The sequence below is a fragment of the Lissotriton helveticus genome, chromosome 1_1, assembly GCF_964261635.1.
Source record: "Lissotriton helveticus chromosome 1_1, aLisHel1.1, whole genome shotgun sequence".
Taxonomy (NCBI): domain Eukaryota; kingdom Metazoa; phylum Chordata; class Amphibia; order Caudata; family Salamandridae; genus Lissotriton; species Lissotriton helveticus.
In genome coordinates this window covers 126,240,897-126,264,019 of record NC_136057.1, presented here as the reverse complement: position 1 = coordinate 126,264,019, position 23,123 = coordinate 126,240,897, and the positions used below count along the sequence as shown (strand labels likewise).

Below are 23,123 nucleotides of genomic sequence, written 5' to 3'. Positions count from 1 at the left end.
ATGCATGAACCAAGAAGAGGTAGACGAAGGGTTCGCTGCTGCTCAGGCGTCGGCAGTGCAGTGACTCGTAATAATGATCATTTTATCTGAGCATGGTCCTGGAGAGATCGACTCTCCTTCCAAAGCGTACAGCCGTCCTGCTCGGGTTTATGCATATTTGTGAAAAGACCAGGATGCCATGAGCTCAGGTGCAAGCAAAGGAAATCAGCAATTTGACTGTTGTTGGGCTGCTAATATACAGTAATTTACAGGGTCAACGGGCCCTCACAGTCCTGGGACCCTGTGCCACTGCACCTGCTGCACCATTGATAAAGTGCACAGAAGCATGAAGAGTCAGCACGCACCAGCAGGAGTGTGTGATGAATGGACCGAGAACAGCAGGAGCTTCTGCCGTCCGCTGGGAAAACACGAACATGGACTTCAAACAAAATATTAGCTCCAATCCTAAGGCTGAAAGAGATATCTGCAATCACGAGGAGCACAAATAAATGAATGCTTGCAGTGATTCATTTGTTTTAAAAAAAACAACATGTACCGGGACTCAGGCCACTGCTGTTGCTGCACACGTGCAAAGCTGGCGCTGCACCATTAGTGTAGTGCCCTATTGACTAGTTCTCCTGCTGGGGGAGTAAATCATTAGGGGCCACTTGTACAAAGCATTTTTGCAGTCGGAAACGCCCAACCACAAAAATGCTTTTACAAATGCACCAAATACAAATTGTGATTCAGTAACACGCTACATACTTGCAATTAGTGTTTGTGATTTGGTATTTAAAAGGGGCGTGCTAACGGCATTTATTCCAATTACTGAATCTGAATGGGCTGTATGAATGTTTTGCGACCGAATTAAGGTCACATTTTACTGACTCCCTGAAGGAGGTGGTAACCCATTTGCAAATAGGTACGGGTCCTTTGAAGAATGGAAAACAAATATTTTTAAGAGCAGCTGCTGTCCCACGGACCCCACTGTCTACTCTTAAAAAATTAAACGAAAAAGCTTATTTTCTTTCTTTTTAAATGCATCCCATTATCCTTTCAGGAAAACGGGCTGCATAAAAAAAAAACAGACTGCTTTATTAAAAACCAATCATATACATGGTGGTCTGCTGTCCTCAGCAGGCTGCCATCTCTGTGATGGCTATGATTCCTAATGGGTCTCAAATTGCGACCTACCACAATAATATGCATGAGGTAGGTCTATTTGAATCTCGCTAGCAATCGCTAATGAAACTCAAAAGAGTTTCATACATTAGGAATTCCGATTTCCAAATTACAACTCAGAGAGAATTACAATTAGGAAATCGGTATTCCTGATGCTAGTACATCCTGCCCTAAGTCTTGTTGTATTTTGCATTCTTCGAATGAGGAAAGCAAAAAAGGGCTGGGATGAAAAAAATCAATTAAAAAATCAGTCTGGACACAGTACTAACTCCTTACAAGAGGTAAATCAAGTTATACCTGGCGGCACACATAGATACGAGCTGCTTGGTGGGTTCGCTGCTTTCCAGTTGGTTGCGGCAGCACTCTTCACTACCGAAGCCTGAGTGCTGTAGAGCTTACAGAGCGACAAAAAAAGAAATGTGCGCCCTATAGGAGGGGATCTTAAATGAACAGAATGCTGACTCGAACCCATTGAAATGAAAGATACAGCAGGATTTATTTAGGAAAAGATGTCTACATACATCTGCAATAAACACAGTTCAACTACTAACTCTTAAACATATGTGGTAAAAGGTATGATGGGAAGGGAAAAGAGCCCACGTTTCTTTCTGCAGCTCCAACGTTAATCACGCACCACAAAGAGCGAACAGCACCTGGGCTGAAGATGGAAGCAAGTCCGTTCCATGAGGCGAGTACCTCTGTGCGCTGCAGAGGGGCTACGGGCTTCGATTTGTTAGGACTTTGGCATCTGCAAATAGGGGGCTGTGCTGAGAGCCCTAGCTGGGAGCTCAAAGTTGTTGTGACGTGTAAGTAGTAGTTTAGTGTGTGTTTTGTAAGGCAGTGTGAGAGCGTTGAGGCTGTGCCCTCATGTAATGCATGAGAGAGGTGGTAAATGAATCCTATATTCGATTGGTACAATAGAATCAACTAGCAGTGAGAAACGCTCAGCACATTTATAAAGAAATTAGATTAGTTGGTGCGTTTGTAGATTTGCCTTTTGATTGAAGCTCTTCTCGCACACAGTACAGCGCAAAGGCTTTTCTCCTGTGTGTGTTCCCTTATAAGCAAAGCGCTGGGAACACTCAATGCAGTGATAAAGCTTCTTTCCTGTGTGTACGATTTGATGCCGTACAAGGGATCCCTTATCAGCATAGCGCTTGGAACACAGAGTGCAGTGATAAGGCCACTCTCCTGTGTGTGCTCTTTGATGCCGTACGAGGCCTCCCTTTTGCGAAAAGCGCTTTGAACACACAGTGCAATGATAAGGTTTCTCCCTGGTGTGTTTTGTTTGGTGCTGTAGTAGATCTGCCTTTTGATTGAAGCTCTTCTCACACATGGTGAAGTGATGAGGTCTCTCTCTGGTGTGTATTAGTTTGTGCTTTAGTAGAGTTGTCCTTCGCTTGAAGCTCTTCTCACACAAGGTGCAGCGATAAGGCTTTTCTCCTGTGTGTATGCGTTGATGCTCTACAAGGCTTCCCTTATAAGCAAAGCGCTTTGAACACACAGTGCAGTGATACGGCTTCTCTCCTGTGTGTGTTCTTTGATGCAACACAAGGTGTGCCTTCTGAGAAAAGCGCTTTGAACACACAGTGCAGTGATACGGCTTCTCTCCAGTGTGTGTTCTTTGATGCACCACAAGGCTTTCCTTATAAGCAAAGTGCTTTGAACACACAATGCAGTGATACGGCTTCTCTCCTGTGTGTGTTCTTTGATGCAACACAAGGGTTGCCTTCCGAGAAAAGCACTTTGAACACACAGTGCAATGATAAGGTTTCTCCCCTGTGTGTTTTCTTTGGTGCCGAGGTAGATTTGCCTTTTGATTGAAGCTCTTCTCACACATGGTGCAGCGATAATGCTTTTCTCCTGTGTGTGTGCGTTGATGCTCATGGAGAATTTGCTTTTGAGTGAAGCTCTTTGCACATACAGTACAGTGATAAGGTCTCTCTCCTGTGTGAACGCGTTGATGCCGTACAAGGGTTGCCTTCTGAGAAAAGCGCTTGGAACACACTGTACAGTGATGAGGCATCTCTCCTGTGTGTACGCTTTGATGAGGCATCTCTCCTGAGTGTACGCTTTGATGAGGTCTCTCTCCTGTGTGTACGCTTTGATGCCGTACAAGGCCTTTCTTTTGAGCAAAGCGCTTGGAACACACAGTGCAGTGATACGGCCTCTCTCCAGTGTGTGTTCTTTGATGCTGTAAAAAAGTTGCCTTTTGAGTATAACACTTTTTACACGTTTCGCAGGGATATGGCCTGAGGCTGGTGTGTCCTTTTTTGTGTCTCACAAGAAGTGTCTCATTGATAAATCCTTTGTCACACACATTACAAGCAAAGCATCTCTCCCTCCTGTGCATTCTGTGACGTTTATTTAAGTAGATATGTTGAGTAAAATTAATCTTGCCTCCGGAACCTTTATGGCTTTCTTTCCCATTCATATTTTCTAGATGTGATTGTTGTTCTGCAAAATAGAAAAACATTGAAAATTGCATGAAGAAAATATTTCTTGAAAAAGCTGCATTGTTATAATATGGAGAGGTGAACAGTTACAATGCAGAGAAAATAATGTATGTTCTAAGAAGAAGAGTCACACTTCCCTTTGAGACACAAATGGAGGCTAGTCCTCCTACACAAAGTGTGTTGACCTGGTCCTGCAGCAGGAGCATGCTGGGAAATCAAGTGATTCACAAAAACCACTGTTCGACATGGGGTTTCTGGTTGGCTAGGGTAGGCACCTAAGCCAGGCAGAATCCACCACTCTAGTCAGGGTAAGCCAGATACACACCTAAGATAACCTGCGCTCACCCTCTGGTAGCTTGGGGCAGAGCAGTCAGGCTAGTTTAAAGAGGCAATGTGCAAAGCATTTGAGCAACACACTCGCGCAGCAACACAGTGAGTAAACCACAAAAGGGAATCCACGCAGGATTAAGTAAAAATAGATTCTATATTGTACATCAAACAAGACCATAATGACTTAAATCACACCCTTAGTGCAAATAAGACAGGTTTGACAGAGAAAAACACACATTACTATGAAAACATAGGTCACAGCGAACCTGTGCTCCTATTACACGTCATATGGTAACTGTAGTAAACGTGGTTGAAGTGACTGCATTTAGAAACCAAACTTAGGGCGCAGGAGCACCTACTAAACGCTAAACAGTAACTGAGCTTGAGTCTTACAGCTGTTCTCCTCTATGGACGGCCTGCGCCATTCTTGAGGTCATCTCCAGAGCAGAGACAATGCTGTGAAGGAGAGCAGGGCGGCTTTACCACTCTTCTGGACCCAACCCACCTCACAGTACCTTTGTGGGTGCAGGGTCACTGTCCTCAGGGCATCTGTAACTTGCTAAAAATGTTGTCATGTCTCGGGAGTGGGACCCGATGTTGTGAGCTTCGTGCCGTATACACGTTAAAACCAGAGGGCGAGGCCGGCTGGAATTTGCCTCAGAATGCAGGCCCGCCAAATGTTACAGAACAACGTGCCGTTGAAAGGCCTGCCTTGAAGGCTTTGTGCAGCTCCAGTAGCTCTGCAGCCTTAGACTCTGCACTGTACCACCTCAGAGCAGTACAAGTCTTCAGGACCACGACCAGAGGGGCCACACTAGTTTGTTCTTGGTGGCATCTGACGATGGCGATATCTTGCCAGACTCCGGGGGTGAGGTTCACAATACAATTCAGCTGCAGTGAGCACGCTGGCTCAAGGACGTGTTTGTTTCTATGGTAATGCCTCCAGGGGAAACAACGCTGTGCTCACTGGAGAAAAAACGCTCACCACATGCTGGTTTGTAAAATATGGAGCACTTCCCTAGAATGCACAAAGGCACTCCCCTGGTCAGAGCGCTGCACTGTAGGCCCATGGTGCACTGTCCTGTAATGCACAAAGTTTTACCTTGTGCAGAAGGGAGCAATATATACTATTCAGTTTGTGTCTATCCTTACCTTGATCCCCCAAACTACTAGGGTCCACTGTTTTTTGTAATAAGTTAACGCCCAAGGTCCCTAGTGTACTACCTTTGGGACCCTTGTTTCTCATAACTATATGTAGCGCAATCCCACGATTGCAAGGGATTGTGAATCCTCACCCCTGTCTCAAGGGGTTTTTCCCAGCACCACCCTTTTGTTCCCTCCTTCCGCCCTTCACACACACTCTTGCGTTTCTTGTTGCTTAGGCTAGGCATGTCTGACCACCCACCTCTTTACACTCTTGACTATATTAACAAAATCCTAGAGGGCCCCTCCCTTCTGACAGACTCAGTAGATACCCCAAACGAACCCATGTACCTCACTGGTTGAAGAACTGAAAAAAATAATAAAAAAAGAAATAAGACTATCTCTCCTGATAAAACTCTTGACAGATTACCTAAAGGCTAATACCATCCCAGTTGGCCTGCAAGTTCGCAATATTCTGGGTGTCTTCACAGATAACTTGAAATACCTTCACGGCTTCAGCTATATCAGCACAACATGCTCCCGGCACTGGATGGTGCTGTAGTGTAGTTCCTATATTCCCAATAGGCTCTGCGCATTGGAATAACATAAACGATAGTTTAGATCTAGGACTGAGGTCGACTAGGTCTCTATTGAATATGTTAGACTTAATTATGAATGCCAGCTAGCTCGGAGGTCACTAGAAACTTTCTCGGGTGAACAGGAGGAGTTAACTTTCCTGAATAGACAAGAAGGGATTAGTTTCTGACAACCGCATACACATGACAACTTTGCTCCCTCCAGAATAAGGAGTATATCTCCAGAATCGTGTGAAAACAATAGACAGCTATTTCACTCAGTCAATCGTGCATGCTTAGTTTCACCAGAGTGCAGAGAAATAGAGAGACAGGCGTTTTCAATACAAGGTGTTATTTATTGAGCAGTCTTCTTTCTCATGCAAGAGAAATGAATTGCCACAATTGCAATACTTTTCATAAAGTAAAGTGCGTTCAGTAAAAAGAGTATTATGAAATAATACTGTAAAAGCATTGATATGGTTTCTGAGCCATATGATACTTAAAATGGATAAAATGCATAAATTACATACAATGATAAAAGGTTGACTAAACGTGCTCAACTGGTGTTTCTAAAATACGCCTACCTCGGTGTACCTGACCTAAGCCTAATACGTGGGAAGGAGTAAGTAAGTTAAGATAGTTTTGCCAAGAATCTGCATCAAGAATTCTCTAAGGATCTAATGAGCTCCGTACCTTGTTTATAGAATGAAGGAGGTCTTGCATCTCTTTCTCAGGACTCGATCTCCCAGCAACCCGCAAGGGTGACTGGAAACACTGGAGCTAAATTTCTCGGCAGGAGAAAAGACAGCGCCTCTCTCAGTGAGTCAAATGGGAGGGTCGGCTTCCTTGAGCACTCGCATCAGCTGGGCGTCGGGCAAGTAGATACCCGCTCTGCTCCAAACCACCGTGTGTTTGCTTAAGGCAAATGCTGGTATATTTATACCTGAAAGGTGCAGAGTTTGACGTAAGGTTGGACATAAGACGTCACTAAGAACTTACAGTTCTTTCTGGACTCCAGGAGTTCTTGCACAAATCAAAACAAAAGCAGGGGGAATTCCCGGGCTGCTGGAGGCTTGGTTTGTTTATAGAACGCGTTGTACTTTCTAGGAGTCTATGGGAGTAGCCTTGCCGTATTTGGACTGCATTGGCTATGGCTAAATATGGATATGATTCTTATGCCTTTATAAGGATATTATTTGTTATAACCACATAAGGGCATGAATCGGAAATATTTAATTAGGGTCCTAGATACGTTTACAACATTGCTGGGGATTGATATTGCCACAGAAGAGCTACAAAAAGTAATTACTGAAATACGCGAACTTGAGAAACAACTCAAGGATAAAACCACTAACACTGAGGCCAAAAAACTTCTTGAACAAATACAGAAAAACTATTGAGGACTTCCATAAATTTGAACTCAATAAAAAAACTATAAAAGTTCAAAAGGATATTAAAAGCTTCTCCCAAGAGAGAACATATCCATACCTCAGTAAAGACTATTACATCAACCGCTCCTACAGTGGACCTCAGAACCAAAGACCCTGGGATCGGTTCAACCGACGCCAAAACTTTGTGGGACTCTCCGATAGCTCGGTAGATTCATCTGACCAGAGCGATAGCCCAGGCCCTTCCCACAGGAATTTTTTAGGCCGAGGCAGAGTCCAGCACAAACCTCTAGGAGTCGGGAGAGGAAAACAACCACAGAGATGGCCAAACCCTCCCAACCCCCCAGGCGAACGCTTTACCCGTCGGCAACACTACCGATGGTAACCAATGAACCTGTCAGTCTCAGTAATATAACTGAACAAGATAATGCACTTCTCCCTATTTTCAATCTTACCCAGCACACACTGTCCAGTGGTGAAATGTCACTGCTCAACAAAGGACTCTCATTTGTTCCTACCATTCGCCCGAACTACCTTGATACCCAAACCGAGCTACTTAGATTTTTCAGAAAAATCAGGCTTCACAGCTTTTTTCTTCTGAACCCATCACACTTGAAGCATGCCAACACTCCCTTCAAACCACCCTCGAAATTTTCTCCCACTGGAGGAATGATTCCACCTGAAATTCCCACCTTCGAGAAACTGGTTCTGAATGACTTCACCACCCTGGAAAAACAGAAATCATTCATTCCATATAACATTTCCATGAATGACAAAAACGCCCTTGCATCTCTTAAAAACAACCCATCCCTTGTTATTAAAGCGGCTGACAAGGGGGGTGGAATTGTGATCCAAGAACTAGACAACTACCGGAACGAAATCTTCCGTCAGCTCAAGAACACCAAACATTACTGTAAACTTCCAAGCAACCCGACAGAGGAAATACAAAAGATGATTCATGATGTCACTAACGAGGCACTCGAATCAGGATATCTATCCAAAAAGGAACATGAATTCCATAACACAAGAGCCCCCAGAATACAGGTGATTTACTGCCTCCCCAAAATTCATTAAAATTCCGACAGTCCACCTGGTCGTCCGATTGTCTCGGGGTGTGGCTCCGTGTTAGAGCCCCTCGGACATTACATTGACTTCTTCATTAAACAGTTTGTCCCGGACACCCAATGCTACATAAAAGATAGCATGTCCATGATAAACATGATTGAGGACCATCCGTTTGACCCCACACCCAGCACCATGTGCACGCTGGATGTGGAGTCATTATATACCAACATCCCTCAATTTGAGTCTCTTCGGGTAATTGAAAAAGTTCTGAATACACGACCGCGCCCACATAATAACCCCTCACTATTCATTTTGCAACTACTGGAAATGTGTTTAACTAAGAATTTCTTTCTTTTTGAGGGACAATTCTATGGCCAGGTACGTGGAACTTCTATGGGAGCTATTTTTGCTCCCAACCTGGCCATTCTGCACATGGACCACATCGAAACATCATGTATCCTGACCCCTCGAATCCTTTCCACAGTGGCATAGCCCTGTGGAAACGGTACATAGACGATATCTTTCTACTATGGATAGATTCTACAGATTATCTCATCCACCTACTACACTGGCTCAACGACAGTGGTGGGCTAAAATACATGCTCTCCATGAGTAAAGACTCGATACCATTCCTTGATCTTGACATTAAACACACAGATTGCCGCCTGACCACTACTCTCCATCGTAAACCGACTGAGCGTAATAATCTGTTAACCTACAACAGCCATCATCCCCGTGCCTTGAGAGACTCCCAACCTTACTCTCAGTTCCTGCGTATCCGAAGGAATTGTTACTTTAAGGAAGATTATTTTAAGAAGGCTAACATTCTCAGCAATAAACTCAGGAACAGAGGGTACTTGCTAGAAGCCCAAGCCCAAAAAGATCCAAGACAGACTCATTTGCGTAACTACTTTCTCACCAGCCTCAAACTCTCTAAGGAACAGCATACTGAAGCACTGGCCAGTACTGAATGCAGGGGAACTACAATTAGAACGCCCCATGTTCGCTTTTAAACGGGCCAAAAATATCAAAGACCACCTGGTACGAGCGTCCCTCCCACAACCCACACCCAAAGTTACATTAAATGATGTATGGGGACAACCCGCACTAACTGGCCACACGAAATGTGGCAACTGTGTAGCCTGTGACTCCACTATTGAAGGCAAAACCTTTTCATTTGACTCAATCAAGTTCGAAAGAAAACAATTTACTAATTGTAATTCATCAAATGTTGTGTATGCAATCTTTTGCCCATGTATGAAAATATATATAGGTCGAACCACCCAGAAAATAAAGCTTCACATTGGGCAGCACCGGAGCAGAATAAGATGCAACACGGAAAACGCCCCCTTGGTGGAACACTTTATGGAAAAGGCACACAATGAAAGAGACTTGACTTGGACAATTATCACACAGATCAAACCACCACCACGTGTTGCGGATGTGTCACAACTTCTAAACAAGGAGGAGCTCCATTGGATACTAAGGACTAACAGTATCCGCATGGGACTCAACCGCCTTGAGGATTGGACAACACTCCTCTAACTGAATGTGCAAACATCCCCACGATATGTCTGGTTAGAAATCACTGTGTCAAAGAAATGTTCTGTCTCCATCTATGGATAGAAAATATTCTCTCAATGCGATCATCTGTCTCCATTTCCTAATAGTTGAATTGCTTTTGAATGTACATTGTTAATACATTTTTGAATTTTTCACTGTAACTCACGTCACCACCACTACCACTTCACAACCTCTTATTTCTCCACTCCAAGATGGCCACTGTGTCCTAGGTACCCGATTCCCAATCCAAAATGGCCGCCACACAGTTATCGTGAGTCCCTCCTCTATTTTCCTAGACCACATGCCCAGTGCTAGCTTTTTTAACCGGCTCTCCCAGTACAGTTTAACAGCGATCCCCGCCAGAGATGCCGTGCCCTGCGATCCTGCAACCGGTACAACTGTGCAACATGCTAGCCCTTGTAAAATGGGCTCACCCAGCAGAAGTCTTGGAGAAAAGAGGCAACAAGGTCTTTGATGGCGCTGAGATCTCGAAAGAACAGGGGGCAAGCAAACAAGCCCTTGGAGAGCACTTCGGGGCACAAAATGAGGTGGCAGGGAGCAGACAGCACATACAGTTAGGTTGCAAATTGGCAGTCCCTTCTGCAGCCCAGCAGCAGCAGGCCAACACAACAAGGCAGTTAGTCGTAATGGTGGTTGCTCCTGACAGCACAGCAGTCCTCATGGCAATGAGCAGTTTGTAGAGCCAACAGTGTCTGTCTACAAGTCCCAAGCAGCGTCTAAAAACATGGGATCAGAGCTCCAGTACATATACTCAAAAATTTCTTTGATGAACGGGTGTTTTCAAATGAACCCTCAGAAGTGTGCAACAGTCCCTTGCAGCCCATTCCTGGCTCCGGACGGTCTGTAGGGGGTAAATCAGCACTTTGAGTGAGGGCAGGACACAACCCATTCAAATGAAAGTGTGAATCACCTCTCCCCCAGCCCAAGAAGACTATCAGCATGCAGATGAATGCAGATATATCCCCTGTCACACCCAGCTCCTCCCATTTGGAAACCTTGGTTGTCATGACTCTTCCAAACATGATAGTTGCAGGGGTTTCTTTGTGGTTGAGCACTTTATACTCCTTTTCATCTATTGCATCTATGAACTCTTCAAAAGTCTCTATCCATCCATCTATCGCCAATATTCTGTTTTTTTGCAATATCAAACGCAGTTGGCGGTTTTAAGAATGCAGTAGCCGTGTATACATTAGAGGACAGTAGTGGTCTCTCAGGCACCTTCTGTGGAACTTGATCAGACAGAGTTTCTCTAGCGCCTCGTGATGCGCTGGCTTCGGGGTCAGCCTCAATGACTTTTGGAGCTTGGATCTCGTCCTGGATCTCCATCGGAGCTGTGTATGTTATGGCTTTCTAAGGAGTTGTTCTGGGCCCCTTATGCAGCAGCTTTGGTGGTGGGCCGCTTCGTCTGGGGAAACTCGGCAAACCCAACCCGGCCCTCTTTCTGGGACTGCTCTCCAGCATGTTGAGAGACAATGATTTGTTGATGGTTTCGGGAAGGAGATAAATCTTTGTACTTTACAAGTACATGAAAGCAGATAACGTTGGTAGATTGTGTGCTTAAATATTTTTTCCCAAACACTTGGTTAATCTCGGCTTCATAGCATGTGAATTTCAGTGTAATGTGTACTGAACTATTTCTGTGTGCTTTCCTTGTCCACCTTTAGTTTTCTTACTCCGCATAGCATAATAGTATTACTTTGCGTAATGTCGCCATATATTCCATTAGAAGCTGTTTCATTCAGTTCCTGTCCAGCGATATGTAGACTTTCAGTATCGCTGTCATTATCTTTAAACATTTTAAGCAGGCTGGCACTGCGCTGAGACTCCACCAGTGCCAGCATCGATTCGGCACTTAAACTGAGGCACACGTGGCACGCACGAGCAGTGTGCTGGCCCACAGCAAACTTTCTGGAAGAGCGCTTTCAGTGTACGGGCTTCGTATCCCCTATCTTGTCACCAGTTATAGCTTCCAGCCAGCCCAAGTACTCGCCAATAACCAAGCCACACATGGATAGTAGTTGAACACGTCTTGATTACACTGCGTGTACGTCAGAACTCTACATTCTACGCCGGCATTTATCTCATCTCTACAGGGCTTACGTGCTTACCGATGATATACCTTGGAAGTCACTCATGAAGGATCGAATTTGTTTCAGTTAGGACACCAACCTGTTCTACGCCACTGTGAACCCATGTGGTACCCTTTGTAAAAGCTTTCAGGACCAACTAAGCTACCCCACTGGTACTCCATAGCTGTCTAACTAGGCTACCCCACTGGTACTCCATAGCTGTCTAACTAGGCTACCCCACTGGTACTCCCCAGCAGTCCGCGGCCAGGACCAGGCCCTAGACCACCCAGATGCCACTGGTCCTTGCCCATCCAGAGAGTGGGGGTAGTTACCCCTGGCACATAGTAGCCATTCTCCACTCTTCCCCTCATCAGGGCAGTTCTGGACAGCCACTGATCCTCCAGCCTAGGGCCCGCACCCTCAGACTGACCAGAAGTCACGGGCGAGGCTCTTCCCCCATACCTCTCTTCCTAGGGTTCAGCACTCTCCTCCTTTGAGAGGCCCCCCAGAACACAACTCTCCCACCAGTTCAGGAACTCTCTACAGCAACTGGTCTCCCAACCTAGGGTCTAAACCCTCAGGTTGCACCGGGGTCAGAGGTGAGGGCTCCCTCCCTCTGCACCCCCTTCCAGAGTTCTGCACCCTCCCACCTGAAGTGGTACCCCTGGAAGCCAAACTGGTCAGGACACTGGTTACAGATGTCCCTCCCTCCAGGTCAGGCAGATCCTGAACCTGTTCTCCCAACCCAGGGACCAACCCCTGCGGTTGAACACTTGTTGTGTACGCAAGGACTTCTGGGGATGCACACAGCCTCAACCCCATGAGGGTAACACATGACTCATGGGTCATGTGAAAGTCTGCCTGGCGCAGATCTCCCGACCCCTGTTCATCTGACAGCACGTGAAGATCCCCCGGGACAGTAGTGGTGTCACCATTGCCATTCATCGGTTACTCAGCCCTTTTGACTGGCCCCTGACCCACTGGTTCTTCCACTGGAGAACACATCCTTTTCTCAACCCTCAATCCAGACTTCTGCACCCTCCCAACTGGAGCGGGACTGCCAGACACGAGAACCAATGGAGCTCCGTTTACAGACGCTCCAGGGTCTCCTGACACTAGGAGATCCCCCTCAAATGGCTTCCTAGTACAGCCTAGGTCCTCAACCTGGTGTTCCCTTAGGGATCCCTCCAGGCCCTGAGACTGGGTTTCGGGCACCTGGGGACACACAGTCCCACACTCACTCCTACTCCACTGAGACAGGATGTGAGCCCCTACACCCCTCCCACTACACTGGGTCCTAGCTGGGTTTACACTGAACCTCTTCCCCCACACAGGACGGGAAGATACGCAAGCCACTACTTTTGGAATAACTCTCCAATGCCTTGGCAGAACTTCGGGCCCTTACCCAGAAGTCTTCCTCCTGTGCAAGTTCCCAAGGATTAATGGACTCACACTCCAACAGGTGTTGGCACAACCTCGGCAAACAACGACTGAGCATGTGCTCTTTGATAATTATATTGATCAGTCCCTCAAAATCATGTTCCGGGTAAACCGTCGCCCAATCAACCAGTGCATCATAACATTCATCCGCAAACTCCCCCCAAGACTGGTGAGACAGTTTTCTTACTGCCCCTGAACTTAAACCTGTACTCCTCTTCTTGGGAACAAGGTACTATACTTTGGGAACTGGGAATGGGGTTTCCTGCACTGGACTCCATATCGCTGCCACCACTGGATCCCACCCTCACTGGTGAATCCAGAAAACCACAGCTGCCCTCGGGATAATCTACCCTCCAGAGCTAATCTCTCCCTGGTGAAGGCCCTCTCAGCCTCCGCCATCTTCTCCTGCGCTAAGACCCTTTCAGTCTCTAGTTTTTTCTCCTCCACCCTAAGCTGCGCTATCTCCTTGGCATGCTCTAACCTGAGCTTCTCCAAAGCCAGCTGATGATCCATTTCTTCCTTCCTATCTACCCACTCCTCTGGGGATAGGGAAAGGGATGGGGCACTGCCCCCGACACTGGACCCAGCTAGAGACTCCCTATCTATGGGGTCCTCACTTTCTACTAGCGTCCTTGTGCTGTCATTTTCTTCCTCCCCTTCAGACTCCACAGGGCCCCCCTCAGACCCACCACCCTCTTAGTGTGCGGCCAGGGTCCTCATCTCCTCATTGCTCTCACGTTCCCATTCGTCCTTTTGCCATTGGATCCGGTTTTCCCGAAGTTTTGACGTGGTGTCTGACCCATTCACTGCTATGTCTCTCTCCTCACAGAACCCCACCAACTCCCACATACTGTATCTAACCAGACCATAGATATTAAAGGCAGACTCCATTTTGGCAGGACGCTCAGAGACACATGCAACACAGGAGACCTAGGTGCAAGAGCTGCAACAGGGGTACGTAATTCAAAAATGACACTTTTAGGAGAAAAAATCAAATAAAACTCGGAAACAATAATCCCCAAACACGTGATTATCTAAATGCAGGGATTGTAGTGCAACCAGTTGTCGCTGTGGTACTGCGCAAATGCAAATCCTATCCTCAACGCTGATCACCAATGTTAGAAATGGGATCTCTTGTTGGCTAAGGCTTGCGCCAAAGCCAGGCAGAGACCACCACTCTAGTCAGGGCAAGGGAGTTACACGCCAAAGATAACCTCTGCTCATCCCCTTGGTAGCTTGGCACGAGCAGTCAGGCTTATCCCAGAGGCAATGTGTAAAGCGTTTGCGCAACACACATACACACAGCAGCAACACCCTAGGCACACCACAAAAGGAACTCCACACAAGGTTATATAATAAATATCGTTTGTATTGTCATAAACACATTAGAAGCATAATCACATAATATACACTGTGCCAACTGGCACTAGGCAATATTCACAGGGGATTATATACAGGACCATGCCAATCAGGCCCTGGTCATAACCATCAGTACAGGTAAGTAAACCACAAGTAATGAAACAACCAGTAACTACTGATACCATGATGATCTCAGCATTATCACCTGTAGTAAGCACATTATGTCTGCATCACTTTGGGCATTCACACATTACACTATCTCATTAGGCATAAACACATTAGGATAGACCTCATACTCATTAATCACCTTAGGGTCTGGCACCCTACAAACCTATTAGTCCCCCTGGCCAACTGGCCTTCTCAGGGGCTCAAATGCCCTATGTCCCAAATGTCAGGGCAGAGGAATGCATCTCACTCCTACCTCACTCAGAAATGCCCCCAAAGGAATGCTGGCCTAAACGTGGCAGCTGCCCACTACTTGCTGGGCAGCTGTGAAATCCAAAAAGATGGGCACTGGCACCCTCTGTCCTCCACTAGGACTCTAACAAAATAAATGGGCCCAAACATTGCAGCTGCCTGCACTTCGCAGGGCAGCTGTGGGAATGCACTGGCAGTCCTGGCACTCACTGTGCCTCTGGCGCCCAAAACATTGCCCCACAAGCAATGAGGATGGGCACTGTGCACATAGGAGTCCCGCCCTGGGACCCAAATGTTGCAGTTGCCCACTGTCACGCGGGGCAACTGTAATGAAATCTTGCCAACACGGGAAATAGCACGGGTCTCTTATTGGAGATTAGACTGGAGAAGGGCCCAAAATGTTGCAGCTGCCTTTTTCTGCAGCGCAGCTGAGAAAATGCCACAAGCACCGACAATGTGCCTCGAGCAGCATCAACAAGGCGGTGCATTCAGCTTCCCCTCAATCACTGGGGGCGCACCGGCAGTTTTCTCTGGGTTCTGGCGGGTGGGGGCAGGCACCAACAATGTTCATCGTCTCTCTCCCACCCCTGGGCCCCTCCTCACCTGGCGGTCTCTTCCTTCTTTTGGTCCAAGGAGCGCGGGGTAGGCTCCCGTCTGCTTCCTTTCTCCTTTTTCTACAGGAGCACGGGGTAGGCTCTCGTCTGCTTCCGTGTTCTTGCGGAGCGCCACGCCCACAACCAGGCTGCTCTGCCTGGCATCCAGGTCCACGAAGGGCAGCGCGGCGGCCCCTCTTGTAGATCCTCTGTGTTCTCGGCAGCGGCCTCACGCGGGGGCCAGAACTGGCAGGGTGGGCTCCCGCTTCGGTTTTAAAAAAAAGTACTGGGTTGGAGGAGCTTCGCGAGCATACAAGATGGTCGTGTGAGCGAGGAGCTCCCGAGACCCGCGCCGCCCTTGGTATTTATCCTTACTATATCCTGACTTTGAAGATGGGCTTTTGAAGGCGAACTTTGGCTGACTTCAACATTCTTTGAAAAATCGAAATCGGATTCTTGGGTCCACTTTTACATCGTCTGTAACTTTCACGGCCCGCCCCGAGGTGAGACCGGGGGCTCAGTTGATTTGCAGGCCGGGGAGTAGTTGAACAACAACGGCCTAAGGGGGTTCTCCCCCTGGACGGCCCCTGCCTAACTTTCGGTTTCGCTTCCTACTCCCGGCGCAGATGGACTGAAACACCGCTCAGATCGACTCCTGATCCTGCTTTGTTTCGCTACACTGCGGATTGCCATCTCATCTGATCACCGTGTCTTCAACATTGTTGGCATTTGCGTTCATTTGGTCCAGTTTCGTTGCTTTTTGCCCACAACACGCCCGGCCATTTTCACCAGGTCGTGTCGACCCCTCCGGGGTCCCTATTCCAATATGGCCGCCAGACACGAGATGGAGAAACGCAAGACCAAGACACCTCTCCGTGGAGGCCCATCCCAGACTAACATTATGGACCACTATTCTCAACTAAAGGGATCCCCCAGCAGTGCTTGCCGTTCGCCTGACGATCCTAAGGCTGCTTCTGCCGCAACAGAATTATCGTTGCAGGATGTCATGAGTGCCATCACCGGTCTGAAGACCTCCATGGGACAGCAATATGAGGCTCTTGCCTCCAAGATAGACACGGTGGCCGTGGACGTCACGCTGATTAGAGCTGACCTGGCGAAGACTAATGAGAGGGTTAAGGAGTTGGATCTGAAGGCTTCCAGCCTGACTGCTGATGTTACGGAAGTCCAAACTGAGGTTGGGAACCTGCGCTCCTCACATGATATGATGGCCCGTGGGCTGGAGGATTATGAAAATCGGTCCCAAAGCAATAACGTGCGCATTATTGGTGTTCCTGAAAATCCCGACCTCTCTGCTACTGACCTCCTAGTGGAAGATCTGGTCTCGAACTATCTTGCTCCCCCCGGGCTTACCAAATTCTTCGCGGTTGAGCGAGCACATCGGGTTCCTGGAGAAAAGGCTAAGCCCCCCCCCCGAGACCCATCGTTGCTAGGTTGTTCCACTTTAGGGACAGGGACGCTATCCTACAAGCTTCCCGGGACAAAGGCCCTGTGAAGTTCGAAAATACCTCTGTGAACTTTTATCCCGACTTTACCCCTTTCGTTCAAAGGCAGAGGATGGGATTTCAGGGAGTCAAGAGACGGCTGCGGGACCTGGGACTCAAGTATGCCATGCTGTTTCCGGCCAGACTTCGTATAGAATATGGAGAACGAACGTTTTTCTTTGATCGCCCGGACAGTGTTAGTGACTGGTTTGAGTCATTGCCAAAAAGGGATGATCGAACTGAGCACCCCGGCGGTGCCGACGGTCGCTTGTGGGAGCAGGAATGACACTGTGGATCCTGATGTCTGAACTTTCCTTCTTTCTCAGCTGAGTCTGGACATTGGTTCTCTCGTTCTTATTTTGATTGGGCCTGAGGGTGGCGGGGGTTACTGGGGACTCTTTCTCCTCCTGGGTTCTTTGTGTAGAGTAGTTTCACTATGGGGCGACAGGCACACTGCAAGTTGGGGTGGCTTCTAAGTCTTACGCAGGGGTGCAGGGTGGGGGGTGTTGTAACGGGTGTCTGTTGGGGGGCGGTGGGGGGGATTGTGTGTGGTTTTTTCTTTTCAAAAGGCTTCGTATTGTTCTTACTTCCTGCTCATGTCGTTTGGGTTCGTGTGTGGGGTGCTCTGCTTCCCTCTTGGGGATGGGGGTGGTGAGTTGAGACTGATGTCCTGGAATGTTAATGGGTTGGGAGACAGGATAATGCGAGGGGTGGTGCTGCAGTTCCTCAGACGCCATTCTCCCGATATCGCTCTCCTACAGGAGACACATCTGATCGGTAACGTATGTCATGCTTTGAACAGACGCGGATACCGATTAGTCGCTCACTCTGGTTTCACTTCTGGCTCTCGGGGGTGGGCATCCTCATCCGGTCATCTCTCCCCTTTGAGATCGATGAGGTGATACTCGACGATAGAGGGTGCTATGCTGCCCTCACAGGTAGATGGGAGGGGAAGACGCTCTCCATACTCTCGATATATGTCCCTCCGGGCCTACGGGCCCCCACTTATGCTGATCTGGGTAGGGTTATACTGGGGCTACCTGAGGGACTTTAACTCTGTTGTTTCTGGTACTGCTGACCGTTTTCCCCCCCCCGGGATTTGGTCCAATCTCAAATGTAGCTGAGTGATCTACTGGAAACTTTTGGGTTCATAGATAGCTGGAGATTGATGCACCCAACGCAGCGTCAATACACCTTCCATTCCGGGGCGCATGGCAGCCTCTCCCGGCTAGACTATTTCTTATTGCCATCAGCCCAATCCTCCTTCATTAGTGAGGTTCATCATTTTCCATGGGGTATTTCTGACCATTCTCCTTTGTGGCTCCGGTTTCGGGTTGGTGTGGGCAGTGCGGGTAGAGTGGCCCCCATCAACCCTTGGTATTTCTGTAATCCTAAGACCCTTTCCGAACTTGTGAAAGCTATTGACCATTATTTCAATGACAATGTGGGGACGGTTTCTTCTTCTGTCTCTCTGTGGGAGGCTTTCAAGGCGGTCATCCGTGGGCAGTCACTGTCACTTATTGCTGCTGCCAAGAAGGCTAAAAATGAGGAACTTGTGCGCATTGAAACTGATATAACTGCACTTGAGAACGATCTCGATTCTGGAGTGCCACGTTTAGCATTGCATTCCCTCAGCTTGAAGCAGGCTGATTACAGAGCCCTCGTCACCGATGCGGCGAAGGGGATGTACAGAGAGCAACAGGGCCGGTTGTATGATGTGGGGGACAAGGCTGGTAAATTGATTGCGTGGCTGGACAAGAAAGAGAGAGAGAATCGTGTTGTCCCTGTGATTGAGAGGCCGGATGGCGAGTGTGTTACTGATCCAGTTGGGATTGTTGATTGTTTCGTCGACCACTTTCAAACAGTGTATGCCTCGGTCTCTGCTAGAGACGAGGATGACTCCCGGTTACTGCTTCGGGACATCGCGTTGCCCTGCCTCTCAGCGGACGACAGAGACCTCATGGACGCGCCCATTACGGTAGACGAAGTCGCGGTTGCCATACGTTCTCTCCGCTCTGGCAAAGCAATGGGCCCCAATGGCTTACCCATTGAACTGTATAAGCTGCGGCCCGACGAAATAGCGCCCTATTTAAAGGGGATGTTCCTGGAGGCTTTGGATTCTGGTTCCCTTCCCGCTGATCAGCGGCTCGCCACCATCGTGGTTATACACAAGGAGGGTAAGCCGCGTGATCGCTGTGCCTCGTATAGACCCATTTCATTGCTTAATGCCGAACCCAAAATTCTAGCTAAGTTGTTGGCTAATCGCATGATTTAGGTGATCGGGGACTTGGTCCATCCGGACCAGTCCGGTTTCATTCCCCATCGGAACACCGCCCTTAATCTTCGGAGACTCCACAGAGTTCTCGCGACGGCTGCGACTCTCACTGAGTCAGCCATTTTAGTTTCCCTTGACGCTACTATGGCTTTGGATACCATTGAATGGCCCTACCTTTGGGCGGCCCTCTCAAAGTTTGGATTCGGCCTGGGATTCATCGCTTGGGTTAAACTTCTTTATGAGAAGCCCCTGGCTCAGGTGGTGGTTAATGGGAAGGTGTCCGGTACCTTTACTCTTGGGCGGGGCACCCGGGAGGGCTGCCCGCTGTCTCCGTTGCTCTTTGCCTTCGCTTTGGAACCCCTGGCTGAATGGCTCCGTTGGGAGCCTTCTATGAAGGGCATTCGGTGGACTCCCGATTTTGAGGATCGTATCTCGCTTTACGCGGATGACATCCTCCTGTACTTTACTTCCCCTCAGAAATCTCTTAATGTGCTCTTCGATGTTCTGACCTCCTTCGGAAGGAACTCGGGTCTCATTATAAATTGGACTAAATCCTGTGTCTACGTTTTGGCTGGAGGTCTTCCCCCTTTGCCTTGTAGATTTCCAATTCAAGTGACTGAGACCGGCTTTAAATATCTGGGGATCTATGTCTCCTTGGAATCCACCGTTCGCTATGAACGTAATCTGCTGCCTCCTCTTCAAAGGCTGAAGCTTGATGTCGCACGATGGCGTCAGTTGCCATTGTCACCGCTCGGTCGTGCGGCTCTTTTCAAAATGATGTCGCTGCCCAGATTTTTGTACGCTCTCCAGAACTCACTTGACCCTGTTCCCTCTAGATACTTTCGGGAGGTGGAGAGTCTACAGAGGCGACTAGTCTGGGATGGACGTGTGCGCATCGCTCTGTCTAAACTCACGCTTCCGTGGTACGACGGAGGCATCGCCCTCCCTGACATTAGGCGCTACTATTGGGCTTCTCAATTGAGTGCGGTTAACCACGCAACATATGCTCCAGGTCCGACCCCAATGGATAAACACCTTCTGCCGGGAGGAAATTTCAATAGGGCACTTTACTCCAAGAGGCTCTGTGAAACACTAACAGGACCCACTAAGATTGCTGTACGAGTGTGGCGCGATGCGACTGCGGCTCTTGGATGGAATGACAGACTTACCCGTGCAACCCCCTTGTATGACTCTGAATGTTTGGGGAATCTGTGGCGAACGAAAGGGTTTGATAAATGGAATATGATTGGTATTAGCACGGTGGGGGATCTCTGGTCTAAAGGCAACGTTAAGTCCTTTGCGGTGCTAAAGACTGAGTACGAACTCGGGGATAGAGAATACTTCAGGTATGTCCAAGTCCGACATGCCCTATTGTCGGTTTTCGCTGTGGGTACAGACATTCCTGAGTCCTCACCTCTTGAGGATCGTATCCTTGACGGACATGTTCCCGATAGCACGATTTTCTTGATTTATAAGAAGCTAATAAATAATAGAGCTGATCTGCTTGTGCACCTACGGGCCTCGTGGACCGCTGATGGTCTAGAACTGGATGATGAGGACTGGCAATCCGCCTTGTCCTCGCCCAAGGAAGTCGCCATACCAGCTCGCCTTCGATTCGTTCAACTCAAGATCCTCCATCGTGTGTATGTCACTGGTCCGAGTCTGGTTCGCATGGGCTACTCTATGGATGATCAGTGTAAGCGCGGCTGCGGCATGATTGGTTCCTTCCTTCATATTCTGTGGGAATGCCCGGTGGTGTGTGAGTTTTGGTCCCGTGTGCATGTTGTGATGGAAAGGGTTACTGGTGTTCCGCTACTGCCCGAAGCCAGGCTTTGTCTCCTTAATGTCTGGGAACCCAATGATTATAGCACGGCACAGATCATCTGGGCGACCCTGGGCAATATGATTGCAAAGAGAGATATTGAACAGCTGTGGGGTTCCAATAGGCCGCCCACGGTATCATCATGGAAGGAAAACATGGACTGGTGCATGTTCAGGGAGAAAACTGTCTATCTGTCACGGGGTCGACCCAAGAAATGGAGTAGAATTTGGTCACAATGGAACTCCTATCGTGGCAATATCTGCACCCCCCCCACATGCTTTGCTTCCCGATGTTGCTTTGTCCCCATGATTGACGTTCCACGCATTGACTTTTCATGTGTTATTGCTGGTCTCCTCGCTACCCCCCCTCACTATTGATATTGAATATATTGTATATTCTGTTACGATGGAGCGCCGTCCGCATGGACCAATGACCACCTGTTTGATCGTCATTATGCCTTGTGATGTTTGTTGTGTTTCTTGTTATTATTTCAATAAAAAAAATTTAAATAAATAAAAAAAGTACTAATACGTGGAAACAGCGGCAATGCGGGGTGGGCACCGCTCTTTCTACAAAGATTATTGTGGGGTGGGCACCCGCTGGCAGCACACACAAATGCGGGGCTGCGCCCGCTTCAATAAGGAGCTCAGGAGGGAATCCCACATGCCCTGATTCCCTCGCAGTCTTGCGCTGCAGCAGGGCCTGCTCCTCTCCCCTTAGGCAACCCACAAACAGCGCTCACGAGGTGCTAGACCACAAAAGTCCTCAGAAAGGCAGAAATAAGAGAGTCCTTGGTGCTGGGGAGACCCCAGCAAAGTGCGGCCAGGCAGGCCAGCACAGAGGGACCCCCAGGAAACAGCAGCTAGGTCCCGTTGCGGTTCCTCCTGGCAGAGTGTCCTCCCAAAGTAAGAACAAGCACAACACTTTCATGGGGTCACAGCCCCTACATTTATAGGACAATTTCCTTTGTGTTACAGCACTGGGCTTGGGAAACCAGATGCAACTGGTTTTGGAGCACTCTGTTTACCAGGCTCCTCTTCCCTATTGTTAGGTGGGGGCTCAGTGATCAGACGCACCACATGAGGCGGAGCCAGCAATGTGGAGGGAAGGCACAGCCCTATTCAGGTCCCAGGTGCAACTCCTCCCTCCCATCTGCATGCAGATCTCTCTATTCATCACTGGGCTGACTCACCCTGTCTCCTGGAGCCACCCACACCATCCAGCCCCTGTCACTCACAAGCCAGACATGCAATTCACATCAGGCAGGCAGACACACACAACACAGAAATGCCAATTTCTAAAGCGGTTTTTCTCCACAAGTCATCATAAATCTGTGCATGCCATTGCGCAGCATTTATTCTCACGAGTTCATACATACTAAACTCGACCCTGCACTCCTCTCCTACCAGGAATTACCATGGACACACATTTCCCCCATGCATTCCTATGGGAGGGCAGGCCAATTTCACCACACGCACTCCGAGAGCGCACTTACTCTACACTGGGCCACAGTGCTAAAGTGCACAGGGGTCTAAAATCACTACCACCATGTCAGAGCTTAAGGCAAAAAGTTCAGGGGTGAACTTGCCAAAAGGGCCAAGTCCAACACAGATGAAAAGTGGGTGGAATCTATGGAAGAGCGAGCGCCGCACTCAGCTTTAAAGTTACAAAATAAACATTAAATGGCATGGCTGAAGGGGCGAAAGGAGAGGGGGTTATTTGTAGTGTAGCCTCTGGAGTATGCGGCAGAAGGGGTAGGGTTGATGAAGCAATTAGAAAAAATGTAGACTGACAGCAACATACTGGTTACCTTGGACTTCTGCACATTATATACTAGTATCCCCAAATCTGGGGAGATCGCCGCCACACAGCATTTTTTGGAAATCGGAGACGCCAATCTACTTGAGCATTTTGAAATGCTAATAGATTTGATTACTGTTGTTT

The 23,123-nt window shown here is 48.2% G+C and overlaps 1 protein-coding gene across 1 annotated transcript in view; it reads right to left on the bottom strand.

The window, feature by feature from the left end:
* Window positions 1-1,634: 1,634 nt before the first annotated feature.
* LOC144767502 (uncharacterized) overlaps window positions 1,635-23,123 on the bottom strand; it is an 83,596-nt gene continuing 62,107 nt past the window's right edge. Inside the window, exon 3 of the mRNA XM_078650954.1 lies at window positions 1,635-3,618. Coding sequence (XP_078507080.1) covers window positions 2,126-3,618 — 1,493 coding nt within the window. The 3' untranslated portion in view covers window positions 1,635-2,125. The remainder of the gene's footprint in view (window positions 3,619-23,123) is intronic.